The 26,589-nt window shown below is 38.3% G+C and overlaps 1 protein-coding gene across 17 annotated transcripts in view; it reads left to right on the forward strand.

Annotated features, from left to right (window-relative positions):
* The window catches only part of BBX (BBX high mobility group box domain containing), a 246,690-nt gene that overhangs the window by 153,148 nt on the left and 66,953 nt on the right, over window positions 1-26,589 (forward strand). For all 17 annotated transcript variants that reach the window (XM_033128729.1, XM_033128835.1, XM_033128852.1 and 14 more), the window contains 4 exons: window positions 7,357-7,527; window positions 12,488-12,730; window positions 19,967-20,162; window positions 24,136-24,203. In XM_033128729.1, coding sequence (XP_032984620.1) covers window positions 7,366-7,527; window positions 12,488-12,730; window positions 19,967-20,162; window positions 24,136-24,203 — 669 coding nt within the window. In that variant the 5' untranslated portion in view covers window positions 7,357-7,365. The remainder of the gene's footprint in view (window positions 1-7,356; window positions 7,528-12,487; window positions 12,731-19,966; window positions 20,163-24,135; window positions 24,204-26,589) is intronic.

Below are 26,589 nucleotides of genomic sequence, written 5' to 3' on the forward strand. Positions count from 1 at the left end.
GAACATGTTTTTAGACTAGTACTGACAGCTCTTGTTTGGAGGTGACTCAGCTCTTGTTTGGAGGTGACTTAGGTTTCATTACATTTATTACACCGCCTTGTCAGTTTGTTTCTGTTCTGTCTCCGCTCCCCTCCTGAACAGCCCTTCCTAGGTTCTTATTTTTCCTTCCATGCATATTTGCTTTTCAAGCCTTATATCTCTTCTGCCTTCTAGCGAAACAACATAAAGAAAAGCATAATAAGAAAGCAGAGAAATACTGTTTCTATATTCACTTCCTCGCGTAATCTCTGAGCGTCTAGTACAGCAATATTTGCTCTGACAGATTCAGAAAAAAGCATCTGGCATGTTCATTACTCTCAAGGGTCTCTGTGGGAGGAATTCACATGAAATCATTAGGCATATATTGTACAGAAAAATGATAATTGTTATACAATCAAGTGTCAAGAAATATGGCACAGCCATTGCATGTGGGTGGTCAAAAATGGTGCTTAGGAAGGAAAGAAACATGAGCTGGGGCAGATAAAGACAGCTTTTAGAAATGGGCGTTCAGAGAGGCTTGCTCAGAAAGTGAGGGTTGGGCTTTGGGGTACGTGTACAGGCCTGGGAGAGCAGTAGCACAGGGCAGGTGTGACCAACAGAACAGAGTCCAGCTGGGCAGGAGAGCAGAGGTGGGCAGAGTTGAATGGGAGGTAAGGCTGGACGCGTAATTCCCACAGTGCATAGCTCACCGGGTAATCAGTAAGGATGTGTTCCACTGCATTGAGAATAAATGAGGAAGAGACTCCCATGAGCTTGTATTCTTGTGCTTCAAATTCTTGTCAGTGTGATAATTATGTCCTATACGTGTAATAAATGCATGGGGAAAAAAACCCTTTGTTAATTTAGAAACTAAAAGAGACAAAACGTGTAAGGCTGGGCCTGTTGAAGAATAGGAATTTGGTGACTTGCTGATTGAGAATATAAACACCTCCATAAAATTATAGGAAAACCGAAAGTTGGCCTTTTGCGGCCTGGGGGCGCGGGGATGAGTGGGTATGGTGGGAACACCTCCTAGCCTGTTACTGAATTCTCTGTGTAAATAGCTATTCCTCTCTAAGCCACCCATTTGGGTGCCTTATCTCGTTCAAGGTAGCCTTTGTCTCTCTCTGTAGCCTAAAGCAGCCTTCATTTTGAGAACCACATGAAGCTCTCCCAAGGCTAAGTGTCAGGGAATATAAGAGATCATAAAATACATATTCCTTCCTTCCTGAGGGTAGGGCACAGGGCCCAGAGCTGCCAGTACAGCTAAGCCCTTTTTTGAATAGTGGGTGCCTTACTGGTATTCAAGAAGAGCATATAGATAACATCTTGACAGAGTTAAAGTTTCAACTTGAAGAGCCACTCCTTTTCAATAAGGAGTGTATTTAAAGACACTTTGCATGAATAGGGTGGCTGAATTGCTTCTAAAAATGAGAGCATTACATTATTGAATGAGATTTTTTCATTTCTTCTGTCTGCAGTTTAGAATTGTCACTAGAATTACAACAAATAATAATGATTCGCATTTGTAGGGCTTTTATCTTCAAAGAGTTTTCGAGTTAATCTAATGTAATTGTCACTTGAAGTCATCAGGGATATGCACTCGTTCTTCTCTCGTGAACCCTGAAAGTGTTCGCGTTCTAGCCCTTCAGTGCTCTCTGGAGGTGTTTCCCTGGCCCAGAAGCTCTGTTCTAGGGGAAACGCCTGGAGAGTTGACAGAAGGCTTTTTATTCGTTCCTTGTCCTAGGTGAGCATTTGGGCTCTTGCGTTAGGTGTCCTGGTTCCCGTGCCCGCTCCTCATCCACTGTTGTGCAATCCTAGGCCACTTACCTCAACTTCTTCCTACTTCCACCTGCCTCAGAGGGTTCTTGTAAGGATTACATGAGATAATGAATATTAAGTACGTAGTATTTAATAAATATTAGCAGTGCATTAGTAGTGTTTTAAAAATATTAGGAACACATCATTCCGGGAAGTTGTAATAGGTGATTAACTGTTAGGTGATGAAATGATCAGCCCGTAATTACCTTCTTTAGCAATTGCTATGTACCTGACCCAGTGCTAGCTAAGCACTGGGACACAAAAGGAGGAATCTGAGGTATGTCCTCTCTAGAAGTTCAGTCTATTTGGTGGGGGGGCAATAGATAGCACTAACTACACAACACTGATAAGGGCTGGACCTCAGCAGGCCAAGGATGATCAAAGCTCAGGGGCGAAAAATGACAGCTTTAGACTTCAGGTTTTCATAGAACGCTTTAGAGAGGAGGAGATACGGGACCTGGGCCTTGGACAATGAGAAGAACTTTGATAAAAACGGGAGAATTTCAGGGTGAGCAAGGCTTCAGAGTGGGGCCAGCTTCTGTGTCAGCAGAACTCCTTGCAACAAAGAAAGCAAGGGGTGTCTTGAAAGCAGCAGGCCTCTCTTGAAAGCTTTTAAGTAGGTCAGTCCAATTTGTACGGAAGCTCTAGAGATACCACTTCGTCTTCATTTCTTTGGGCTGATGTTTCCTCTTCTCTGTAGACACATGAAAGCTGTGAAGCTTTGCAGTCCTAGTTGGACCCACGGGAGGCCTTACTTGTGGTTAGAATGTGTGGTTGTCTCACAATAACATTTCCTGGGCCTCCCTTACCTGCCTCGGTCTCATTTCGTTTGAATTTCCATTAATATGATTTGAAGGGAATTTTATTAGACATTTAGGAAAACAGTCAAAATTCTAAACTACCCCTGTGACACACTTAAATTCACAGTGTTTTGAAGACGGAAGTGTACTGATTGCCTGAGTTGTAAGAAAAGATGATAAACACGGGATCTGATTCACAGAACTTTGGACTGTGCCGGGGCACTGTTTCTGACTGTGTAGCACTCACAGAAAAGGAAACTTCCCATCTTTCTTTTTCAGTGTCTGAGGCTAGAGGTTTTATCATCTGGGCAGCATACAGACCGATTAAATGGGAGACATCTGTGCTCTCCTCAGCAGTATCTTAGGCTGTTTCGTGATCAGCTGCTGCCAATTAAACCCATACGCCCTCTACAACGTTTTTGGGCAAAGGGGGGATTTCCTAACATCGAGTGAGAATCTCCATGCTAGCCTCTGTGCTGGGTAGTATCTAAAAAGTGTTGTCTCCGTAGAGCTATTACTGAATTTTAACATGTGGAAAGATCAGCAAGATTAGTAATTTTGCAACACGTAGGTTGTGGTAGAGGCAGCATTCTAGAATAAATGGGGCCTGTCAGGCTGCAGTGTCCATTTATTTTTCTTTTGTTAAACGTGGTATTTGCTTTGTATTGATTCTTCTTTGATATTGCTTCTTTAAATTTCTCGTCAAGTTTGAGCTCAGTAAAGGTCTTCATGAATGGGTGGGCTTGCCTCATTTGAAGAATATAGTTAAATGAAGCTTTTCCTAATAGATCACCAACTTGATTTACATTGAGTTCCATACAATGAGTATCTAGGTGCTCATCCTGGTACAGAAAAGGGCACCCATGAGTTGGTTTATTTTTATAGGGTAAATGAATATTCAGGATTTTGGATCGGTACCTTCAGCCTCCATCGTTCCACAATGTCAGCAGCGGAATTCGATACGTTCAAGTCCAGTCCACTGATAGTTAATATAACCTGACTTCAGCTGTTCTAGAGTTGCAGTGCAGAACGGAAGAATGACGCCTTTTGAATGAAGTCTACCAATTGCTTCATTTATGGATTATTTGCTTAATATGCTCTTGCTCAAGAACAAAGAAGCCACACTTTACAATGTGTGGGGGTTTTAGTGACAAAAAATTATAAGAGTAGTCCTCTGTTACTATCAAAAGTTAACAGTTTTTCCTCTTCTGTGTTGTTGAAATAAGATGAGTGATGAGGTTAAGTCTCAAAATCCTGTCCTCTTTGCCCTTGTCTTCCCCAGTTTTCTTAGGCTTTTCATTCATTCTTCTCTCTTGTTTTCTCGTGACTTCGGAATGATAATCGGCAGAATCATTTTCCCCGTTCCTTTGCCTTCTTTCAACACTTTGGAAATAGATCCATAGGGAATTAAAAAGTAATAAGAAAACTATAAATTATTAAAGTATCCAGTTAATAGTTTGAGATATTTCATAGTCATCAGATCAGTTATACTTTTCTTGACTCTTTCGTCCCAGGTGTACTATCTTCAATTCACTTATTCACCTTTCATTCATGCTGAAAATATTTATTTCATACCTACTGTGTTCTAGACGCGGTGCTAGGGATTGTCAGCCTTATTTCTCCCAAAGCCTAGGTGGTTCTCACACACCACATGCCACCTTGGCCTCCGATCAGTTATACACGATTTCCAGCCTCACCCCCAGTTCCCCCACTCAGGGAAGAATAGCTGTACTGAAGAGGGTAAGAGAGATGGGGGTTAATTTTCAAGCCATTCTAGTGTGTAAAAAGAGTGAATTATTGCCATAATTCAGTGCAGAGGTTCAGAGGCTGCTTGTGACAACCCTCACAACTAACCAGTCTTGATGTTCTCATGAGCCAGGCTGCTTCAAGTCTTGGGTCATCCAGAAAAAAGGCCTAGTGGTGGAGGTAGGATGTACCCAAATAATTGTTACTTAAGGTTAAATTAAGTGTCTCGGCAATAGAAAGTATTTGTAGTATATTTCTGGGGAAGTAGAGATTAATTTGGGGAGTATCAGAAGAGACATACAGTATCTGTAGTCATATGTCACCTGCAGAGAAAGAATTTGGGGATTAATGTGATTATTATGAACCCAAAAGCCACATATACCATTCATTAATTTGATTCTCGATATTCTGTTTTCTGTCTGAATATTGAATTTACACATATATATATACAAAGGTAGATGTGCTTAAACACATTCACACCTAAATGAAAAAGCGTAATCAAAATCCTTGAGGCTAAAGGATGTATTTTTCTCTAAGCACTGCAGTCACTTTCACCTCTCCAGTTGATAGCAGCTGCCTGACTTACAGTTTCCCATTGATTCTGTTACTCTTTAAAAAATGTTATGTCATAAAATGTTGGGTCTCCAGTATGGGTTTAATGACCACTCAAGCAGCTCATCCTGAAGTGATTAATAAGCCACGAAAATAACCATTTCTTCTTCTCTCTATATAGCATTGGTATTTTTGGAAATTGGGTTGCCTGCGCCAAGTTTTATTTGTAGATAGAATGGGAATTGTTAAATGGTCTATCATCAGCTCACAAGAAATCTTTGTTCCTTTATTAAGAGCATACCAGCTAACTAATTCCATTTAGAGTTTTCAGTAACTTCTTGTACTCTTGAGGCAGCCACACAAATCATATAATTGCTTCAGATATTCAGCAGACGTTGACTTGCTAAGAAAAACCACAGGAGCATGGTTTTCTTTTCTCTCCCTCCCCCCCTTTTTTGACCAGACATGGATTTTAATAAACTAGGATTTTCATCATAATTAATATTTGACAAATATTTTATTGAAATGAGGATTTTTTTATTGCAGCACAAGAAATAACCTGAATGTCCATTAATAGTGGAACGATTGAATAAATTGTGATACATTCTTATTTTTGAATATTACATAGTTGTTACCAAATGAGAATGATCAAGATATATTGACTTAGAAAATCATGACATATGCAACTTAAAAATATTAATGGCTACTATGACTTGACATATTTTTGTATAAAAAAGGTACAAAACGATATAGTCTTTGAGGATATTAAAATTGGATAGGATAGACAAGTAGAGGGGAGAATTTAATAATACAGAAGAGAATTCAGAAGTATACTTACATGCGTGGTAATTTAGGATAGGATAAAAGTGGCATTTCAAACAAATGGAGGAAACCTGGATTATTTAATAAATGGTGTTAGAACAATTGGCTACGTATTTTGAAAAAAAAGAAAACGCTAGATCCCTTCCTCACTCCTTTTATCAGAATGAATTCCAGATCAAGTATTTAAGTTTTTTTAAATAATGAAATCATGCAAGTTCTAGGAGGAAACATTAATTTAAAAAAAAAAAAAGCATTTGAAGTGAGGAAGACTTAAGCATAACACCAAATCTAGAAATAAGGAAGAAGGATAAATTTTCATGTGCCATATTGTTTTGAAGCCTTGAGAGCTGGATGAGTCTTGAAGCTATGTGTTCTTGGACCCCATTTTAAGCAACATGACATTAAAAGTTTATTGTTATCACTTTGCAAGCATTTGGACCAAGAGAACCGTACGCTGACCGAAAAGGCCACTACTCTGTGATGTCAGCAGCTGCATTTATGTTTGTAATTGTCTGCATGAATCATTTAAGTCGGTGATGTTTCACTTCATTATTTGAATTTTTGCATGAGTATGCATAGATAAAAATTTGTATATTAATGTTACTTCAAATGAGTAAATGAAACGTGAATCAAACAAATTGCAATAAAGTATATAAGAAATGGACACGTGTAATTTACCTCTGGGCTGTGGGGTTGAGCATGATGAAGGGTAATCCTCATTTTATGCTGTTTTCACCTTTATAATATGTGTTGTTTTTATCACTGAGGAAAACTTTCCTTTTTTAAGTCACTGAAGAGTAACTTAGAATTTTGGGCTTCTTAGCCAGGCTATTGCTTAGCTATTTCAGCCAATCTGCCTTTGGGGGGTGGAGGGAATACACTAAGGAGTAAAACTTTGTCACTGGATTGTGGTACATATGTGGTGTGTGTCACTGATGGGTACCAAGGCTGCTCACCACCCACACCCCCACACCCTCACCCCCCTGCTAAGTATGACCTAATGTTCATGCACTGTGTACTTGGAGGCTGCGCACAGCTAGTTTTTGAAAAATGTGTGTCATCTTCTGAAATAGTTTTATTTTAAATCCAGAACATGTGATTCTTACAAAATATTCATTTTACTTAATCATATTCCAAGCTCAGGTTATCATAGTCTAGAATACAAAAGTCATTTAAATTACTGTAATAAAAAAATAGGAGCCATCGGAAAAGGAATGGAGGGCCACCTGTGTGAGCACCTCTGCTCCCCTGGGAGGTATCGTTCACATTTGTCAGATGCAAAACTTTGAGAAGCCACTACCTGAATAAATGGGAACAGGTGATGGTAACTTATAATCATCCCTAACACTTTATTTGGGTTTTGAGTTTTGAAGTTACAGCAGAAAGAAGTAGATTTCATAAAAGGCAAATTTTATTAGCTCACTTTAGCCTACTAAAATGAATGATTATGTACTTAGAATTCTTACTGAATCCTGTAAGTGCCTAAGCTAGTAGATACTTTAGTCATTAAAACTATAATCCAATTAAAGCTAAGGAAGCTAAATAAACTAATTTTAATCAAATTTACTTTGATTTTTCTTTTTCTCCCGTTCCATAGGACACAGTAATGAAAGGCAGTAATAGAAATAAAGATCATTCAGCAGAAGGAGAAGGGGCTGGAAAACGACCAAAACGGAAGTGTCTTCAGTGGCACCCATTGCTAGCAAAGAAACTTCTTGACTTCTCAGAAGAGGAGGAAGAGGAAGAAGAAGAAGAGGATATTGATAAGGTAATTCCTTCTTTTATTATAGTTTTCAGTTTATTTGAGCATTCATTCTAGAAACTTCAGTGAATGTGTATGGTGCGAAAGATGAATTTCTAAAAGCCTGTGTAACTTGAATCTTACTTAACTACTTAATCTACATTTTATTCCAAATATTGATGATTCTTAAAGTGTCTGTACTTCCGAACAGTGGAGATTGAAACAGATCTTGAAGGTAATGTCCAGATGCAGTGGAGATGGGGTATTTGTAAACTTTGATGTGCTCACCTGGCACCCAGCCTGTCACTCCTCTGGCCTCTTGCTTTGCTCCCAGCCTAGCCCCACGGCCGTTGGCATTCTCAGAGCAGATCCCGTCCTGCCTCCTCTCTGTGGCATCTGGATGCTCTCCCCCCACCAAGCCTCTATGGTCAGTCAGTCCTCCAAATCCCTTTCTGTGTTCTTACATTTGAGTACCCGGCGCTTGTTTAGAAAGTCACTTAACCATGCCGGTGACTTTAGAAAGCCACATATTTTTCCAGGTCTTGGGTAACTGGCTCCTCCTCCACATATTCAGGTCTCAGCACAAGGACTGCCTCCCCCACGGATGGGACCTTATCATCTCAGGTGTTGCTCCCACCCAACTCATTCCTTGTCAAAGGATTTCCTTCATGGCCCTTCTTACTATTTGCCCTGTGTTTAACAATGCCCGTGCTTATGTCTATCTTTCTAGACTGGAATATGAGCTCAGTAACAGCAGGCGTCTTGCCCCGCTTGTCCTCTTCTTCCTTAGAATCTGGAATGGTGCCTGGCACATAGTAGGTATTGAATAGATATATGCTCAATAGAAGAATAAATAAGTATGTATTTTATGTCATTGCAAATTTTATAAACACAGTTTTAATATTCTTCAGGCCTTCGACATCCATTCAGTCTTTTGTTCTTGGCTTGCGTCAGCTCCCTCTTCCACCATTTCAGCAGGAATTATAAACATTTTTTCCTGTTTCTCAGATATCTCTGGATACCCTTTACGGTCTCTCCCCTGTTGACCTTTTCCCCTCCCTCACAGAAAAAATAGAGGCCGCTAGAAATGCCTCTTTCGGTTGCCTCTATTCCCCTGTGCACTTTTCTCACTCCTGACCCATCTTTTCCTCCTCCTTTCCTTGTTCAGAGAAGTAGGTTACTTCTATTCAAGGAAATTGCCAAGTTTATACTTAATTGGATCTTTCTGACACATTTGCACCTGTTGATCACTTGATCTTTGAAACTGTCTCCTATTTTCATGGCAGGACTCACTCCTTTTACGTCCCCAGCCAAACCTCCCTAGTTTCTTTCAAGTGATGCCCCGCCATTATTCTACCCTGAAATTTTGACATCTTTTGGGCCTCTTATTTTAATTTCTATCTTTGTCCTGGACCTTTCTCCTAAAGTCTATATTTATGGACTCATATTTCTGACTATTTACTTGACATATCTATTTAGAATCTCAATTTGAATGTGTTCCAAATGAAGCTTTCACTTTGCTCCTCCAAACCCCATTCTCCTGCGTCTTCCCTTTCTCAGTACATAGCAACTCCAACTTTCCAGTTGGTCTGACCAGAAACCTTGTCTATTTTCTTTTGCTCAAGTCTCACATTCATCCGTCCATCAGCAAATTCTGTTATACCTTCAGAATATATTCTCATATTCATGAGAACATAGCAACTTTGCTACTACCATCTTAATCCAAGCCACTGCCGTTTCTAGTGCAGATGATTTATTCTACCTCTCTCCTTGCCTCTGCTGTTGTCCCACTCTACCGTCTGTTACCAACAAAGCAGCCAGAGGTACCCTTTCAAAGTGGAAGGCTCTTCTGCTTCATGAGCGCAGGGAATTTTATGCTCACTGCTCTGTCTGCATCAGCTAGAACAGTGTCTGGTCCATATCACAGGCCCAGTAAACAGTTACTGAGTGAAAGAAGGAAGCCACTGAATCCTCTTATCTTTTCAATCCACATTCTGTGATCTCGTCCATACCCCTCGTCTCACTACCTTGATGTTGGTACCTCAGTTCATTATCCCAGCTGAGACTTTGCTGAGATCCATTTCAAAATTCAGCCTGCTCAATACTGATCTTCTCCCCACCAGGTCTAATTTCTCTCATTGGATAAAAGGTACTCTCTTTTGTGTATGAGGGAGTCTTGCCCTCGAAGCTAGAAATACTTCCCTTTCCAACCTTTCAATCCAACTAGATACCAATCACTCTTGGTTCTATCTCAGAAATAAATACTGTCTCTGTTCATACGTATCCATTCTCATTATTACTGCCTTGATTCAGCCCTGTTCCCTTTCTCGCCTGGACAGCTGGAATAAACTTGTAACTGGTTTCTCTAGTTTTGGTTGCCTCTAGTTTTGCTGTTACACTTCATGCTCTACACTGCTGATAATAGGAGTTATCTTAAAATACAAGTCTAACAATGTCTTTTCCCTGCTGGAAACCACTCATGGCTCTCCATTGTATCCAGCAGTGGTTTCCATATCCTGGTCTGGAACTAGTGTTGATTTGTTACAAAATATTACTCAGGCCATTTCAAGGAAGAATAAGTCCAGATAGAGAGTTTTTCATTTTTATTCAGTTTATGTATTCGCGTATTTATTTATTCATTTTTTGGTTCGTTAATATACTGAAATATTTGTAACATTAAAAAGTAGTTAAAAACATTTTTTTTTTTTGATGTCTGTACTTGGCAAATAAGAAGTCGACTATCTATGTTGGTCCCGCCAAGGTTATTTGATTGGTTTGTACAATCTGAAACCTCTCATTTACAGGGTTAATGCATGGTTTTCTACATGACAGCACATTCTTCATGACTTGTGGCCCCTACCTTCTTCTGTGACCTCATGTCCTGGATCTCTGCTGTAATCTTTTATATACCAGTGCTGTTGAATAGCATGTTTGAATAAACCATCAAGCTGTAATCCCTGTTAGTTCCCCATATGTCCCTATTGACTACCTGACACATTCTAATTCATCTTTCAAACTTTAGCTCCGACAGCACCTCCCCAGGGAGACTTCTGTGTACTTCTACCCATCCACTAGTGCTTCATTATCTCACTGGTTCCTTGTTTGCAGTCAGCAGACTGCTTTTTAATTTATTTGCTTATATATCTTTCTCCCCTCCCAAAGCAGTGAGCTCCTTGGGCCAGGATCTTTTGTTATTTCTCTCTTTTTTCAGCTCTTGGCTTGAGTTTTATAATTTAGTAACTGCATCAAAAGTTATTCTTTTCTGAAGGGAAATGTAATTACTTTCTCAACTTACATAATACATTTTTTATGCCTGGTTTTTCCATAGCTTCTTAGTCAGTTTCAGAATGCTAAATGAATATTCCTTGAACATGCAAATCATAGTTAATGATTGTATACATAATGAGAAAAATAAATCTGTAGCCTTAACCCCAATAATAATCCCTCATGTATTTCCAAATCAGATAGCTAATGACTTTTTAAGTTTGTGCTGTACTATTTGTGTTTGAAGATAATTGATGGTTAATTAAATGCATTTGCAATACTTACTTTAAACTTAAAGACTTTTAAAAACTACCATATTGGATTAAGCTAGTGATTTGTCCTACAGTATCTTGCCTATAGCAGTTACCCAATAAACATGATATAAAAGAACATGGTTGCCTTATAATAGTGATTCTCCAAGTGTGGTCCTCAGACCTGCAGCCTGAGCATCACCTGGGAACTTGTTAGCAATACAAATTCTCCAGACCCACCCCAGACCTACAGAATCAGAAACTCTGGGAATGGGACCTAATAATCTGTATTTTAACAAGATCTCTAGGGATTCCAGTACCCACCCAAGTTTAAGAACTACTGCCCTACTATAAAAGGCAGACTAACAGCTTCGATCGATCCTTCTTGATTTTAACTATGAAACAAAAAAGTAAGGAAATGGTTTTAGTAAGCATTCTGGACTTCTGTTCACAGTTGTACTGTTTCCTACAAAATATCATAGAATCATATTGTACAAAATATCATAGAATCGTATTTTAGCATTAGAAGATATTTAACAATCCTAATATATTCTGAGATTCTGTGATCAGAGATCTGCTTTAAGAAATTTAATCTTCAGCCATGTTCAGGAAGTATTGTAAGAGATTAAAAGCAGGAAGACTAGGCCGTAAGCCAGAGTGGTACTAGGGGAGTAGCAATAAGAATTACATGGATGGAATGGACAATAACAAAGCTTTGCAGAAGTCCTTGAATTGAATGAAATGCTTTAGGAAAAGGGAGAATTCAGAACCGATTTTGAAGGTTTCAGCCTAGGTGAGTTTATTCCTCTCACTGCAGCATTTCACTAGACAAGAAAGCTTGAAAATTTACTATGTACTTCTTTCTTCAAATGATGTTAAATGTCTCTTGATTTTCACAATAGGAGGCTGTACTTGTGCACAAGAACATTGAGTCTGTATGTTAGATTTTTATTATCTACTTTCATGTTACACATTTTCCTATTATTTGTTAGCCATAGAAAAGCACTTTACAAAGAGGACAACTCTGAATATTCATATGTTTTATGTGAATATTGTTGTTAATCTTGAGACTCATACCATGGGATGGTTTGATTCATTCGTTCAACAGTTAAGGACTAATGTTACACCAGACATTGAGTTAGGTGCTGTGATTGTAAAGGTAAGTAAGAGAGCTTTTGTCCTCACAGAGCTCACTGTTTAGTGAGAGAAAAAAATGGAATCAATTATAACACAATGTAATATATGCTGTAATGGAGACATGCACAGGTTGCTATAGAAACTAAGCAGAAGAATACATCGTAAATTGGTTACCAACCACTAACAGTACTTGATTTTTAAAAAATCATTTTTTCAATTTGTAAGTTGTTTAAATGGAGCTAAGAAAAAAATTTTTTTGAAAACTAAGACTGATTGTTAAAGCAAAATTGTCCAAGATGTGTTAAACATCTGGTTTTTGTTTTGGTTGGTAATAGGTTCAAGTTCTTGGGGCTGATGGCCTAGAGCAAGATGTTGGTGAGACTGAAGATGATGAATCACCAGAACAGCGAGCCCGGAGACCAATGAATGCATTTCTCTTATTCTGCAAACGTCATCGCTCCCTTGTACGTCAGGAACACCCCAGGCTTGATAACCGAGGTGCTACCAAGATACTAGCTGATTGGTGGGCTGTTCTCGATCCAAAGGAAAAGCAGAAATATACAGACATGGCCAAGGAGGTAGGTTCCAGTGACAAGGTTTTATAGTGGTTGTGAGCAACCAATCCTCTAACCAGCGGTCAGAAAATACGGAGGCCCAGCTGAGGGCCTCACAGCAGGAAGGTGAATCCTGAATCAGGTGTTAAGTCAAAACATGAGAGCTTTGTTCCTATGTCTCAGTTCCAAGGTCACCTTGCAAACACTGGTGGAGTGCCAAGAGCAATGTGTTAACAAGAAACTTTTTCTCATTGCATATACTCCATGGGCTAATATAGGCGATGGATGTGAATGGTGATTTATGTATTATGAATGGTGGCTTGGGATTTTTTTAGTAGTTTTTCTAGGAACCCAGTTTCTGCTGTCTAGTTGTGTCATGGGAAAGAGTCTTGATCTAGTTCTGATGCTAAATAGTTTTGTTACCATATGTCATTCAATCTCTGGGTCTCAGCTTCCTTATTTTTTTTTTAAATGTTACTAGATTGAGGAAGTTGGACAAACATTTGTGTCCCTTCCAGCTCTCACACTTTTTGATTGTGTAATAAACATAGTTGATTGAGAGATGTGCTTTGACTTATTTCGGTTTTGTAGGTAGTGCAGCACGAACATTTAAAAGCAGTATGTGAATGAATGGCAGTGTGTACATGAGCAGAATGTACTGTGATGTGTGCATGCGTGTGAACACTGTGTAGGCAGGAGTTGGTGAGAAGCACTTCCGTGCAGGAAAACTATTCAGAGAGGCGCGACATTAGTCAATTCCAAAATGATGGCGGTGACGAAATTTCTTCAAAAATGGTATACCAGTCTGTTTCTCAATTAATCTGAAATGTGAGCTCCTTGTACGTTCAAAATATGTTGTATAATGGATTTATCAAGAAAGGGAAAAGCAAAGCAATATCATTGTGGTTAAACCTGAAAGGACTAATGCTAATATTACTTCTTCAGTGTTGCAGCTTACAAACAATCTTGATTCATGAAAACCCCTGCCACCCAAACATTTGGTTAAGTTCTGTGAAAAGATGAACCAACAGGGCAAGAAACACCGCGTTCCAAGTGACACATGTTATTAGACATCTCAGCATGTGGGAAAATAATTATTTTAATTGCTGTGATTTTATTGAGTTGTTGAGCAAGCTACCATGGAACATAAAAATTTCTTATGTGCTGTTCAGGGAAATTTGAATCCAGAATAAATGATTAGCCTCGTTGCTATGTAATTAATGCTCACATAAGTCTTCAGGAATTGACTACTATTAAAGACAGGATTTTAACTATGTAGAGCATCTGGAAAATTTAAAATCAATTCCAAAAACCTACATGATTATAAATGTTTAAATGGCTTTCCATGAGCATAACAATAATTAACAGTAAAACTTTCCCATTAAATAGCCTTATATTTTTACATAGTCATACTTATATGGTAAAATAAGCAATTATCTGCAACCTCAGAGGGAACTGCGTTAGCTTCCTATAATTAAACACTTGAGTTTGTTTTTGGATTGCTGTTTTTGGATAACATGCAGCCTATCCCAAGTATATTGTTTGCCTTTTCTTAAATACTGCCAATTTACAAACCCAGTAGGTGGCCACTTTTAAGAAGGAAATATTATAATATTTTCATAACAGGAACTCCCTTACCAGTTCCTTAATTAGGTTCCCAATGTTTGCCATTGAGGTGCTGTAATGAAATCTTGTTAAGGTGGCCCCCTGCAATCTACTGTAAGTGGAGACCATAACTGGATCTTCACCTTGCAACGGGTCTTGTTTATAGTTGTTCTTATAAAATGTTGTCTTGTTTCTAGTGCAGAGTGTGGAATATTCAACTACTTTCACAATTATTATACGGTTGCTTTCTAGTTATAAGTGATGCTTGTTTCAACTTATTAGCTAAATGGTTTTGAAATTACATGACAGTGCAGTTAGTAATTGTGCTGATGTTTTTTCTGTTAACAGTGCGGCCTTAATTGGCATGCCAGTTTAATAAACAAAATCTTATTCAGTGGCTTCTATGTACCGGGTATTGTGGTAGTTGCTAGTGATAAGTGTGGGCTCAGTTCCTCACGGCCCCCATCAGGCAACCATTTTTGAAAGTGTTTTATATGTGTAACCTTTTCATTAAAAACCCCCAGTTTGAAACGTGTTCTCTTTATTAGGAACAAGACATATTCTTTCAGCGTAGTTTGAGTGTGAGTGTGAATGCTTACATGATACTCACCAGTATCTATTCTGTCATTTTCAGTTGAGTGAGGAGTACTTAATTTTTTCCTTTCTGTTTTTGTTTTTAAAAGAAACATTCTCAAGCAGCGGTGAGTGATAATTAATACCACTTTAGCGAGATTTTTTATTTTTTACCTGCTAGAATTTTCTCTGACCCTTTTCCTTGCTCCTGATTATCTTCTATTAGTGCATCTGATGAGAGGAAGCACCTGTTTGGGGATTTGTTTTCAGTTTCTTGAATTATTGCCCAGTACTAATTTGCACTGTTGAAAAAAATGATTGAAGGAGGGTTTCGTGTTCTCTGATGAATCTCATTAGAGCAATCATTGGTTATAAGTAATTTAAAAATACTATCCTAAAGCTATAACCCGGGTTGCTTTCCTAAATCCAGCCCTGTGTGTGATGGTGCAGTGTTGTGGCTGTTCACAGGCTCTCATTTCTGACTGTGACCGCCTGCTAGGAGGCTTACTTAGGGACCCACCACTTTGGGGGGATTTGATAGTAAAACCAAATATTTGGACTTCGTGTTTCACACATTTCCTTGTTCTGAGACCTTTCGAGACCTTTCGCGTTCCTGTGTTTTAGATATCAGGATTTTTATTGTATTTTCAAAAATATTTAAGTGTTTATCTTTGAAGTGATAACAATCCATTTTTGAATATTGCTCTATTTTGTCCAGGATCCTTTTATAAACATTTAATTTTCTTAATCCTCAGATTAATCCCATGAGGTAGATATTATTTTGCAAAAGCTAAAGTGAAGGACACAGAGGCCCAGAAAAGTTAAGTGACTTATCCAAGGAAGCAAGTTAGCAGTAGTAGAGCTGGGTTCTCATACTTGACCTTTCCTCTTTCACCCTCGTGTCATGTGCTTTCTGCCTGCCACTGAGAAGAGGTACAACTGTCTCAATTTATTATGTTAGGTGTTCGTTCATTAAAATGTGTTATATCTCTTTTTAAAATATCAGATAATTTCCTGTGTAATAGCTCCTCCAAATTCTAGTCAATTTTATTTTATGGTAACATTTCACATATTTGCTGTCTTTATCTGTATCTCACAGATACAGAATTAGCTGTCTTTATCTGTGTCCACACTTCCAGGTTCCCGTATTACTAAACCTCACCAGGGTTACCCTTCTCTTTCTCTCTGTTGAGAAGATCTAGACAATGATATTAGTTAGAAATACTCTGGACTTTTAGATGGCACATCCCCGCCCCCATTAAAACAAACAATTGGAGAACCATTATTCAGTGTATCTTTCATTACCATTAAGGTGCTTTTTAAGATCAAATTTCCATTCTTATAAATGATCTGGAAAAGTAACGTTGAGACTCAATTTTTAAAAGATTAACATACTGGTATATTATCTACTGGTATATTATCATGCCATTGTCATGTATGAAGCAGGCAAAATACTGTGACAGAGGGTATGTATTTAATACGGTTACTGAAGAACAATGATTGATTATTATTGCTAATGACAGATAGATCTGTCCATTTCCAAGGGCAGGTAGACATCCTCACACCCTGAGGCTTTCCTTCCCTAATGAAATGTGGTGGGTGAGGGTGGAGAAGAGGGAGCCAGTATTTACTGAGCACCTTGTGTAAGTCTGTAACTGTGTCTGTGAAGTAGATTCACTTAGGTTGTCTAATGGATTGCAGACTTGGAGAAAAAAATTGGAAGCCCTGAGGTGAATTTCATTTCAATGGGAGGTTTTTGAAGATCAGTATTTTAGTTACAAGATAAGACCAGTAGCCCCCGGTGATTGGTGTTCTCAGTGGGTAATGAGCTTCCCCACCCACCCCCAGCTTGAACAGTTCTGCCCTGAGGACGTGGATGGGTGGGGCCTATCTCTTGGGCCCTTTCAATCCTGTCATAATGGATTTTTGCCCACACAGTTTTCACTCACATCATATTTGCTTTCTACTCTATATAGTCTTCCCTCATTGCTCCTGTCCTCAGCCTTCTCTGTAATCCCTTCCCCAACAACCTCATCACAAATAACTAAGCCTTTCTGTTGTCTCTCACGGCTGAATCACAGCAAGTAACTGGTGAGGGGCCCATTTCCAAGGGCAGATAGACATCCTCACACGCTGAGGCTCTTCCTGCCTCTGCCCTCTCTTGGTGTTCGGTGGTACATTGCTTGTTTTGACCTGTGTGTCTTTACAAGAATTTATGGCATTTTCATGGAAGCTCTAAAGTCCTTCTAGACAAAGGCTGTGTGGTGTTCTTTTCTCTAGCTCCCACATTCTTAAATCTTTTGCTCAACATATACTTGATGGAGCTAATGAATTGTCTTGGTATTGATCATTGATCGAGTTTAAGATTCTGCAAGGTTAATATTGTGATACTGTGACAGCATATTGACCCTCATTTCTCAGTTACCATTTTCCATAAAACCCCATGCACTCCAGGCCTTTTTCTTGCCCTTTAATCTTCAACCCATTGGTAGATTCCCTTTTTGGACTCTTTGCAAAACCATTTTTCATGCCTGAGTCAGGGGAAGGCTTTTATGCACCATATGTAAAAAGAAGTAATATATTTATGTGGCTGACTGTGGATTGTAATGAATTTGAAGGCAGAGATTGCAATTTATACTCTTCATCCCCAGTATCTGCCATCTAGCCCACCCTGACAGACTACTGAGATGGAGATGGGGAGGTGGAATATAAGCAGGAGAAAGAAATGTTCTGGTCAGGCATCGCCACTGCTTTCTGTTGTCATCAGCACAGCTCCACGTTATAAGTTATTTAAGCTGGTCTTTGTTAATATCATCAGTGCTTTAAAAAGAGTTGATGCTGGTAAAAACTCATTCGTAAGGATGACAGTACATTCATTTTCACTACACGTATTGATTTTCACCAAGCAAATTCCTAAATGATTCCTAGCAAACGATGGGATATCTTAATGGGAGAGAACTTACCTAGCAGATCAACATTGCAGGGGAGGAAGGAGATGCCTAAGCAGCAGAAGAAAGCGGAGTGCTAGACACATCTGGCCAGCATCTTGCACAACTGGAACTTCTTGAAAAGCTACCCCCTTTTTTTCTCATGACAAATATGTTAATTAATTTGTTTGTAAGTCTTTCGTCACTTTATGGAGTGGTGACCTTTGTCCAAATGACTGTTCATCTGACAAACCCAGCCTATGTGCCTTTTACTGGAACACAATAATGATGCATGTGTCTGCTGCTTCCATTTTCACCTCACCCTGCCATTTGTCACTTTCCACCTCCAGACGGCAGGCAAGACTATTTGTCTGCCTCAGCTTAACATGTAAATCCCTCCTCCATGCACACGTAGGGTAGGGTGTCTCTTCAGTCACATTTGATATCTTCAGATATATTCTGCTGTGTGATTCTAGTTTGGCTCTGGCCTTGTGTCCCATTTTAACTTTTTTTGTAAGAAAAGTAGAACCGTCTTACAGTATTATATGCTTACTTTCCTCTACGTGTAGCTATGTATCAATATGCAGATGTACAGCTTTTAGTTTTTTTTAAAAAAAGTTATTTAGAAAATTTGAGTTAAGGTAACTGGAGGGTAATTCTAAACCATTGACTATTAACATTATATTATCTACAGTACAATTTTCATTTATATGATTTAAAGTGAAGTGCTGCAAAAGGTTTGTTATTTGGATTGCATATACTTTCCTTACACCACGAATAAAGGAACCTTTTTTCCTATTGGGGTAAATAAAAAGCTATTTGGAGCTTATACTTAGTTAATTTCAAACACAAAGTAACTGTTTTAAAAGGCAAGCTCATGGGATAGAAATAATTGTATTCCTAGAGTATCCAGCAGTAATAACATATAATAGTTGAAGAATACATGGAAAATACAATTTATCATATGACATAACTTTTGGCAATATGTAATGAATAGCAATAAAATTTATTTATTGTGTCAGGAAAAGGGGAAGAAGTGGCAGAGTTGGGAGAAATGGCTATAGGACAAAGCCACAGAAAGATAAAGGAGAAGGGAAAATATTGTCAGTGAAGGCTGAAACCTCCAAATAAAGACATAACATCTGTGATAGATTAATTGCAACATCCCACGTTACAGCTCTCAACACACACATGCACGTTGGTGATTTCATGTGCTCATTACAGAACCCTGGGATGTTGGCAGGTGCAGTTATATTGTATAGATAGAGGAACTGAGGCTGAGAAAAGGTGAACAACTTGCTTAATGTCCACAGCTCGCTAATAGCATAGATGGGTTTCGAACCCAGGTTCCCGGACTCTGCGCCTCGACATAGCCCTGCATCTCCAGACACCTGAAAAGTTACGCATCACTCTGCCCTGTCTTGTTCCCCTTTTCCTATTCTCGATCTTGGTTCATTTATCCCACAGCTGATTTCTTTGCTCTGTTAAGTTTGCCTGCATTTGCCTTACTAGTACATCAAAGCACAGATTTAATTTTTACTGTACTTACCAAATTAAGCAGTGAGCAGAACCTGATTACTGGCCTTGGTATGAACTCACACTTTGTTTTGTGTACCTGATACCTACTTTGAAATAGGTGCGGCTGTGCACCACTGTTTACAGTAACCCCAGGCATTTGTTTGGTTGTTGTTTTTCTCACTCTATGAAGGCGAAAGCTGAAGGCTGAGGCCCAGACTCTTACATTTTCCATTCTTGGTCTCTGTCTTTGGTCACCGTAGACCCAAGTGGAAGTGCTAGGTTTTGAACTCTGGTTTTTTGGTCTTCAAAGCCCTTGCTTCTATCTATGACAAATAACTCCCTCTCTCCACCAAGGTCAGACAGCTTTTTGGATACTAAAAACAATTGAGGGTTAAAAGATAAAAAGTTTGCTGCCTTTGTACCTTCATCCCACAAAGGAACTTTTAGTAGATAAATTCATGTCCTGTCTCTAAAGCCCTGTGCTGACATTGTCATTCTTCTACAAGAAAAGCCACTGAAGTTACTGAAAATGTCTTTCTTCATTCATTATATACATGGTTGGGAAGACGTGAAGGCAATTAGAACTTTTTTCAGTCTGTGTGTTAATTAAAATCTGTTATCTATTCTTTATTTATAGTATAAAGATGCATTTATGAAAGCAAATCCTGGCTACAAATGGTGTCCTACTACAAACAAGCCTGTGAAATCCCCAACACCCTCTGTCAATCCACGAAAGAAACTATGGGCCTTCCCATCTGACTCTTCCCGAGACTTGGCAAGCCCCAAGAAAGCAAAGACTGAAGAAATGCCTCAGCTTAACTTTGGAATGGCCGGTGAGTTGGGAAACTGTTTCTGCCTGTTCTTTAAGGACAGACAGGGCAATACATTTCAGCAGTACTTTTATCAAATAATACAGAGAGAGAGAAGCAAAATATATGACCAAAAGGAAATAATGGCAAGTATATCTTAAAGCTTTGGAACATGGCATACATTGAATGAGTATATATAATTAAAGAAAGATGGGATAGACCGATTCCTGATATTGACATTGTGGAAAAGCAGGCAGCAGTGTGGAGAATGTCAGGAGCTCAGGGAATTTTACAATGAAACCAAATAGCTTACACACGTACACACTATTAAGCTATCCCAGTAAAACACCTTAGTTATCATGCATACTTAAGAAAAATACAGTTATGTAGGTCAGCTGAGGATCTGCAACATCGAGGGCAAGAATATGAACAACTCCATCCTAAATCTGAGATGGATCCTGACATCTGTTTCTTAGAGGGAATTCCCATCCTACCCCTTCTCCTGCCCCCATTTCTATATGGGCCAAGCCCATTGCAAATTCCAGGAGGTCCCATTTGTTACGGCACCTCTAATACTCTTGGGGTAGTAAGGAGTGCTGAAACATTTATAACTATGAAATAAAGTATTTATATTCACCTTGTAAGTGGCTCTGTCTTCCCTGACTATTGCAATGCTGTAATCAGGAGAGGAATTTCCCAGGATGAAATGGAGAGATTGGGCAGGGTGGAAGAGTGAAGTTGATGTTGAGCTGTAAGCTTCCTATTTCATTATTACAAGCAAATTTTCTTCAAAATGAGAGCATCGAATCATTTGTAATATGGAAAGCTTGGGAAAGGAGGTTGAACAATATTGTGATAATACTTCATTTTTTCTTAATGGGCAGTGGACCTAATGAGATTTAATAGTTCAATGTGTGATTCATAGTATTAAAAAGTATGTAGTGGTGTCATATATAAACTTAAGAAATACAGTCTAATATAATGGTGACATTCTGGGAGAACAAAGTCTTCAATTGTTACGTAGGTATCTGTAGTATAGTTAATTTTAGGTGAGCTACCAAACTGATGCTTCTGCATATTCCAGAAGAATCAAAAGAGAGATCTATCCTTGTTTCAGCTGTTATTTTGTATAATTTTACTTCCAACCACTTGCTGGTAGTCTTGGTGAGCTCCTGGACTTACCAGATTAGGTTAGTTGGAGTGTTTCATAAAATATTTCATTATCAAGACCAAAAAAGAATATATGGATGATTGGCTTCTAACTGAATTCCTTCGATTATCATTTATCTTCCACTATTTTCTCTCCCGATTCTAAATCTAGGTCAGTCAGTGTAGATTTTTTTTGCACAGAATGGCTCTTCACAAACCAAAAATAATTACATTTTAACTATAGAAAGCTATGAAAGATGTCTGTTTGTAGCACTGTTTCTGACAGTTTATTAATCTACCTTTTGTACTTAATTGAAAATGGAACTTAGACTTCGACCAAGATATTTACAGGTCAGCTCTTAAAAGCCATGTTCTTCAAAGCCAAATACAGAAAAACACAAAACACTTTCCTTGCATTTATCTCATTATATGAGGAACTGCTGTGGATGTTGGAAATCCATGATCAGAGCCCTTGCTAAGATAGTGCATAAGTGTATAACATTGGTCTGATACTTCTAGTTATGTTGCTTTTCAGTACAATGAAAGGAAATTAATTTGCCTTTGATTAAAACATGATGCCTAGCTCTTTGAATCTAGGGGATACTGTAGGGCTTTTAGAGGCCAGTTTATGCTTTTCCTCAACATGGAATCTCATTTTTTGTTTTGTTTTCCCAATAGTCCTTGTCACATGACCTTTTGCTGTTTTGAGTAACCTCAAAGCACTCAGATGTATGATTTCCAAGAAAGGAAAGCTGTGTAAAATTTAATTTAGCATAAGCCCTGTTGGTGAAAAGAAAGCATGCTCTTTATATATCTCTATATATTTTTGATATTTCTAAATAATACTGTATAAATATAAATTAATATAAAGGTTGATGGTAATTTCTTGGTCTGTGTTTTAGTATTTATACAGCACATTTCTTGCAAAGTCACATTGGTATATAACGTGAATAAAATTATTATGTAAGTGTGTTCCTATTTTAGTTTATAATTTGAACGAACACATTTTTGTCTTTATTGAAAAGTGAGGGCCGGCCCGGTGGCTCAGGTGGTTAGAGTGCTGTGCTTGTAACACTGAGGTCGCTGGTTCAGGTCCCACATGGGCCAGTGGGCTGCGCCCTTTACAGCTAAGATTGTAAACAACACCTCTCCCTGGGGCTGGGCTGCCGTGGGCTACCATGTGCTGCCATGAGCAGCCGGTGACCAGCGTGAGTGGCCGGCAGCCGGCGAGAGCTGCCGTGAGCCGACTGACGACCGGTGACCTAGTGCCTCAGCCAAGGGGGAGCGCAAGGCTCATAATACCAGCATGGGCCAGGGAGCTGTGTCCTACACAACTAGACTGAGAAACAACGGCTTGAACCAGAGTGGGGAGGGGGGGAGGCAAAAGAAAGGGGGAAAAATTTTAAGAAAAGTGATCGTCCAATCTGCCTGATCTCTAAAATGACAGCTGCAACAGTGTTAAGCTGTCCAAATAGCCAAGTTAAACTTTTACTTTCTGCTAAATTCATTCCCCCCTCCTGATTTTTATTTTTAAATAGTTTTAGGTGTCAGTTTTAACAGCCACAATAGGTTTTAACTTGAATGTTTAATTAAGGATGGAATCTTAACAACAAAGAGTCTTGTTTCATCAAATCACATTGTTCCTGTGAGTTCTGTATGTGTGTCTTCTCTGCAACTATCTTTTAACATTGAGCTATTTCTTGACCACCTGATCATTTGGTGACATGTTTTCCTCTTTCATAACCTCTTTATTTTTAACTACCTCAGATTCTTTTTTCAATTTTTTTATAAATTTGACGGTATAAGGTGTGGTCAGAGTTGCTTCAGCATTCTTGAGATAGATTGTATATAAAGATATACTTAAGGTCAAAGCTTTAAACAAAAATGAAAAAAGGAAAAGAAAAGAAACTCCTAAATGTCTTTAGGCAACAGTATGTCTGATCCTCATTTTTAATTGTACAGAGATTCCTAAAATTAAAAACACGTTTATTGAAGACCTATATGCACTAGGATAGGCTCTGAATTAGGCATTTTCACATTCTTTCATTGCGGTTCTGAAATTTAATTAATTTAAGACATCATTAAAGGATATAGGTTCTTTTAGGTTCCTTATTGTCTGTCATAGTTTCTTTGTTTAGATATAATCCTGGGTCATCGATTACCAATATGCTGTTTTTGTTTTGTCTTTCTGTTTCTGTTGATTATTGAAGGAATGAAAGCAAAGACCTTCGGTAATATAAAAAAGATTATCTTAAATCTTAAATGTATTTCAAGGAAGGGCCTGACTATCCCCCTAAGATTTACGATGTCCAAAAGACATCATTGTTTAATTTCAATTTGTTTTTGAAAATTTTAAAGAAAGATTATTTAAACAAAGCCCACTAGATTTTGGAAAATTTCTGTAGTTCCTCTGGTAGCCTGGTTCTTTTTATCAGCCCTGATTTCACGTGGCAGAAATAACAATTTGGGAATAATAATCTCAGACGTCTTAGAAGACAAACATAAGCACTCTTTGTTTGAAAAGATAATCCATCTAAAATCTCCATGCAGTAAGAACAGAAGCATCACAGTAGGAGATAACTCATGTTGCAAACATCTGGTATTGAAGAACAGATTACACTGGCATGGGGACAACAGTGGTATTTAAAAGGCTGACAAATGTATGATATGAAGTGCACATATGCCAGGTTATTGCTACACAAAGAGTTTTGAAAAGTTTTTTAGAAAAAGTTATATGTGGTTCTTTTGCATTTCTAATTGCTAGTCTTTGTGAGTATTGTTTTTTTGGTCTCTGTGTGGGTTATCCATACTTCATGGTTGTAAATTGATGATTATTTGTTTTATTTAGATCCTACTCAAATGGGAGGCCTGAGCATGCTGCTTTTAGCTGGAGAACATGCTCTTGGCACCTCAGAGGTAAGCCAGTCCCTCATCCTTCTTCACTCCCCTCATGCTGGGGGTCGAGAACACAAACATTTGTATTCTGTTCACACTGTTAGCTCTGCAGTTTCACTGTTTACAGCTCATGAACAAACGACGTTTATTGTTTTCATTAAGATCTATATGTGCATTATATTGTGCCTCGAGGGTAACAGAAGTGGTATAAATAAGCCCAAATGGACACAAACACAAGTTAGGTACAGATTTTGAGGTTCCATGAGCCTAGGAGTAAGAAATGGCAATGTACAGACAATTAGCATTTGCCATGGCTGTGTAATGTCCTGTGATTCATTCATCTCTGTTCGTAACATTCCCTACTTTCATAATGTTCTCATTTAGACTTGCTAGTGAAAAGATGAGAGTTAAAAAAGTATGAAACTCTCGGTTTCTTGGGTACCTGAATAAATCCAAACTCCTATTTTAGAAAATCAGGAAACATGGCAATCCAAGATTGTTTTATTCTTTAAAATGGAAAATGAAAAAGACCCAGGCCCTCATGACCTTGGTTTCAGGATTTTTTTATTCCCTTCTATAGTTGTCAGTCCGCTTAGCAAAGCATTTTTAGGTATGGTTTTGATGGGCAGGTAGTAGCAGTTAACCATGCATAGTTTACATTTGTGGAATTCTTCTATTTTCCAGACCCATTTAACAGAGACCAGATGAATTAACCTGCAGGTCATGTTATTTTACCACAGTTAGGTATCTGAAATGGAAATTTTTCCATCTCCAACCAGAGTCACTGTTTAGGGCAAAATAGCAGTCAGCTCAGTTTTATTGCAGATTTTATATATACATATATATGACTTTTTTTCCTTTATTTGTTTTAAATCGTGAGTGTGCCGTGCAAATTACAGTTGAAGCCTGTTTAAATAAATAATGACTTTAGAAGATACTGTATGAGAAATTTACATCACAAAAGGCCTTTGCTGTATATAGTTTACATTCAAGATCTATAGTAGTTGATCACGTGTTCAATTTAACTTAAGTATTTTGATTCCATTTAGTTCAGTGGAGCAAAAAGTGTGTGAGTTGGTGGACTGGTACCGTGTTTCCCCGAAAATAAGACCAGGTCTTGTATTAATTTTTGTTCCAAAAGACGCATTAGGGCTTATGTTCAGGTGATGTCATCCTGAAAAATCATGCTAGGGCTCATTTTCCGGTTAGGTCTTATTTTTCGGGAAACATGATAGTTATTTACATTGTACTAATCTTTAGCTGAAAAAAGTCAACATGTCACTGTGTGCCTTTGTATACTCATTATTCAGCATGTTTATACCTCCTAACATAACTGCATTCTTGGGCATCATTTTACTTTCTAACACATGGCAGCTACCTAATAACAGTCAGACTAACTCGCACTTGGGTGTAGAGTATCCCAAGCATGTTCTGAAAGGTGAATGTTGGAATAATAATGCACACTTGACCTTTCAACACAATCTGACTCATGATTTCCAACAATGCACTGCGCTTGTATTGTGAAAGTCAGTGTTCTCTTTTCGAACAGATTAGATTATAATGATGTTTTTCTTCCCAACATCTATTAGCATTCTTTTGAACTTTCAGGAACAAATGTAAACCAATAAACGTCTACAGAACTTACAGACAGATGAAAATGCTAGTCAAACAAAAGAATGCTTTTTTTTTTTACCCCCCTTAAAGTTCAACTTGGGCCTTTTTCAGTGAGAAGTTCTCTCCCCATTTTTAAGAACAGCAGAATTCTGATGAAGGGGGACCATTTTGAGAACCTCAAGCTAAAGAAACAAAGAAAGCTCAATGGCTTAAAGAAGTTAATCATATAGGAGAAGGGAATCTGATGAGGAAGAAACTGCCAGCAGTTAGGTCTTTAAGAATCACTTCTCAAGAATACAACTTTTTTATATGTACTTGCACTGACAAATGATTTATTTCTTGTTGCTTTAGAAAAGGAAGTATTTGATGAAGTGACAAGATAACATATATTCAGTGCAATCATGTGACAGGGGAAGTGAGGAATGGAAATACAACATAAACTAAGGTGGTTAGTAAGAAAGATCCTTGGGAGAGTACCTGGATAGATGTTCTATTATAATATTCAGCATAAATCATTTTGAACAACTGCTGCTTTTATTAGGAAAAATTCAACAGCCATTTACGGTCACTTTATTTGTTACCATTTGGGTAGGATGTTTGAGTTGTTTATCAAAATGAAGTTAGCTTTTGACAATGTGAATTAAAACCAGACTTGTTTAAGAAAAAGAATACAACTTTTTCTTCATCATCCCTGCTTCTCATATCAGAGATATTCTTGAGATAGTGAATTGATAAAGCAGTGAAAGTTGTATAAAATAATGCTGTCTCTAAATATACAGAGTTCATGCCACAG

The sequence above is a fragment of the Rhinolophus ferrumequinum genome, chromosome 2, assembly GCF_004115265.2.
Source record: "Rhinolophus ferrumequinum isolate MPI-CBG mRhiFer1 chromosome 2, mRhiFer1_v1.p, whole genome shotgun sequence".
NCBI classification, from domain to species: Eukaryota; Metazoa; Chordata; class Mammalia; order Chiroptera; family Rhinolophidae; genus Rhinolophus; species Rhinolophus ferrumequinum.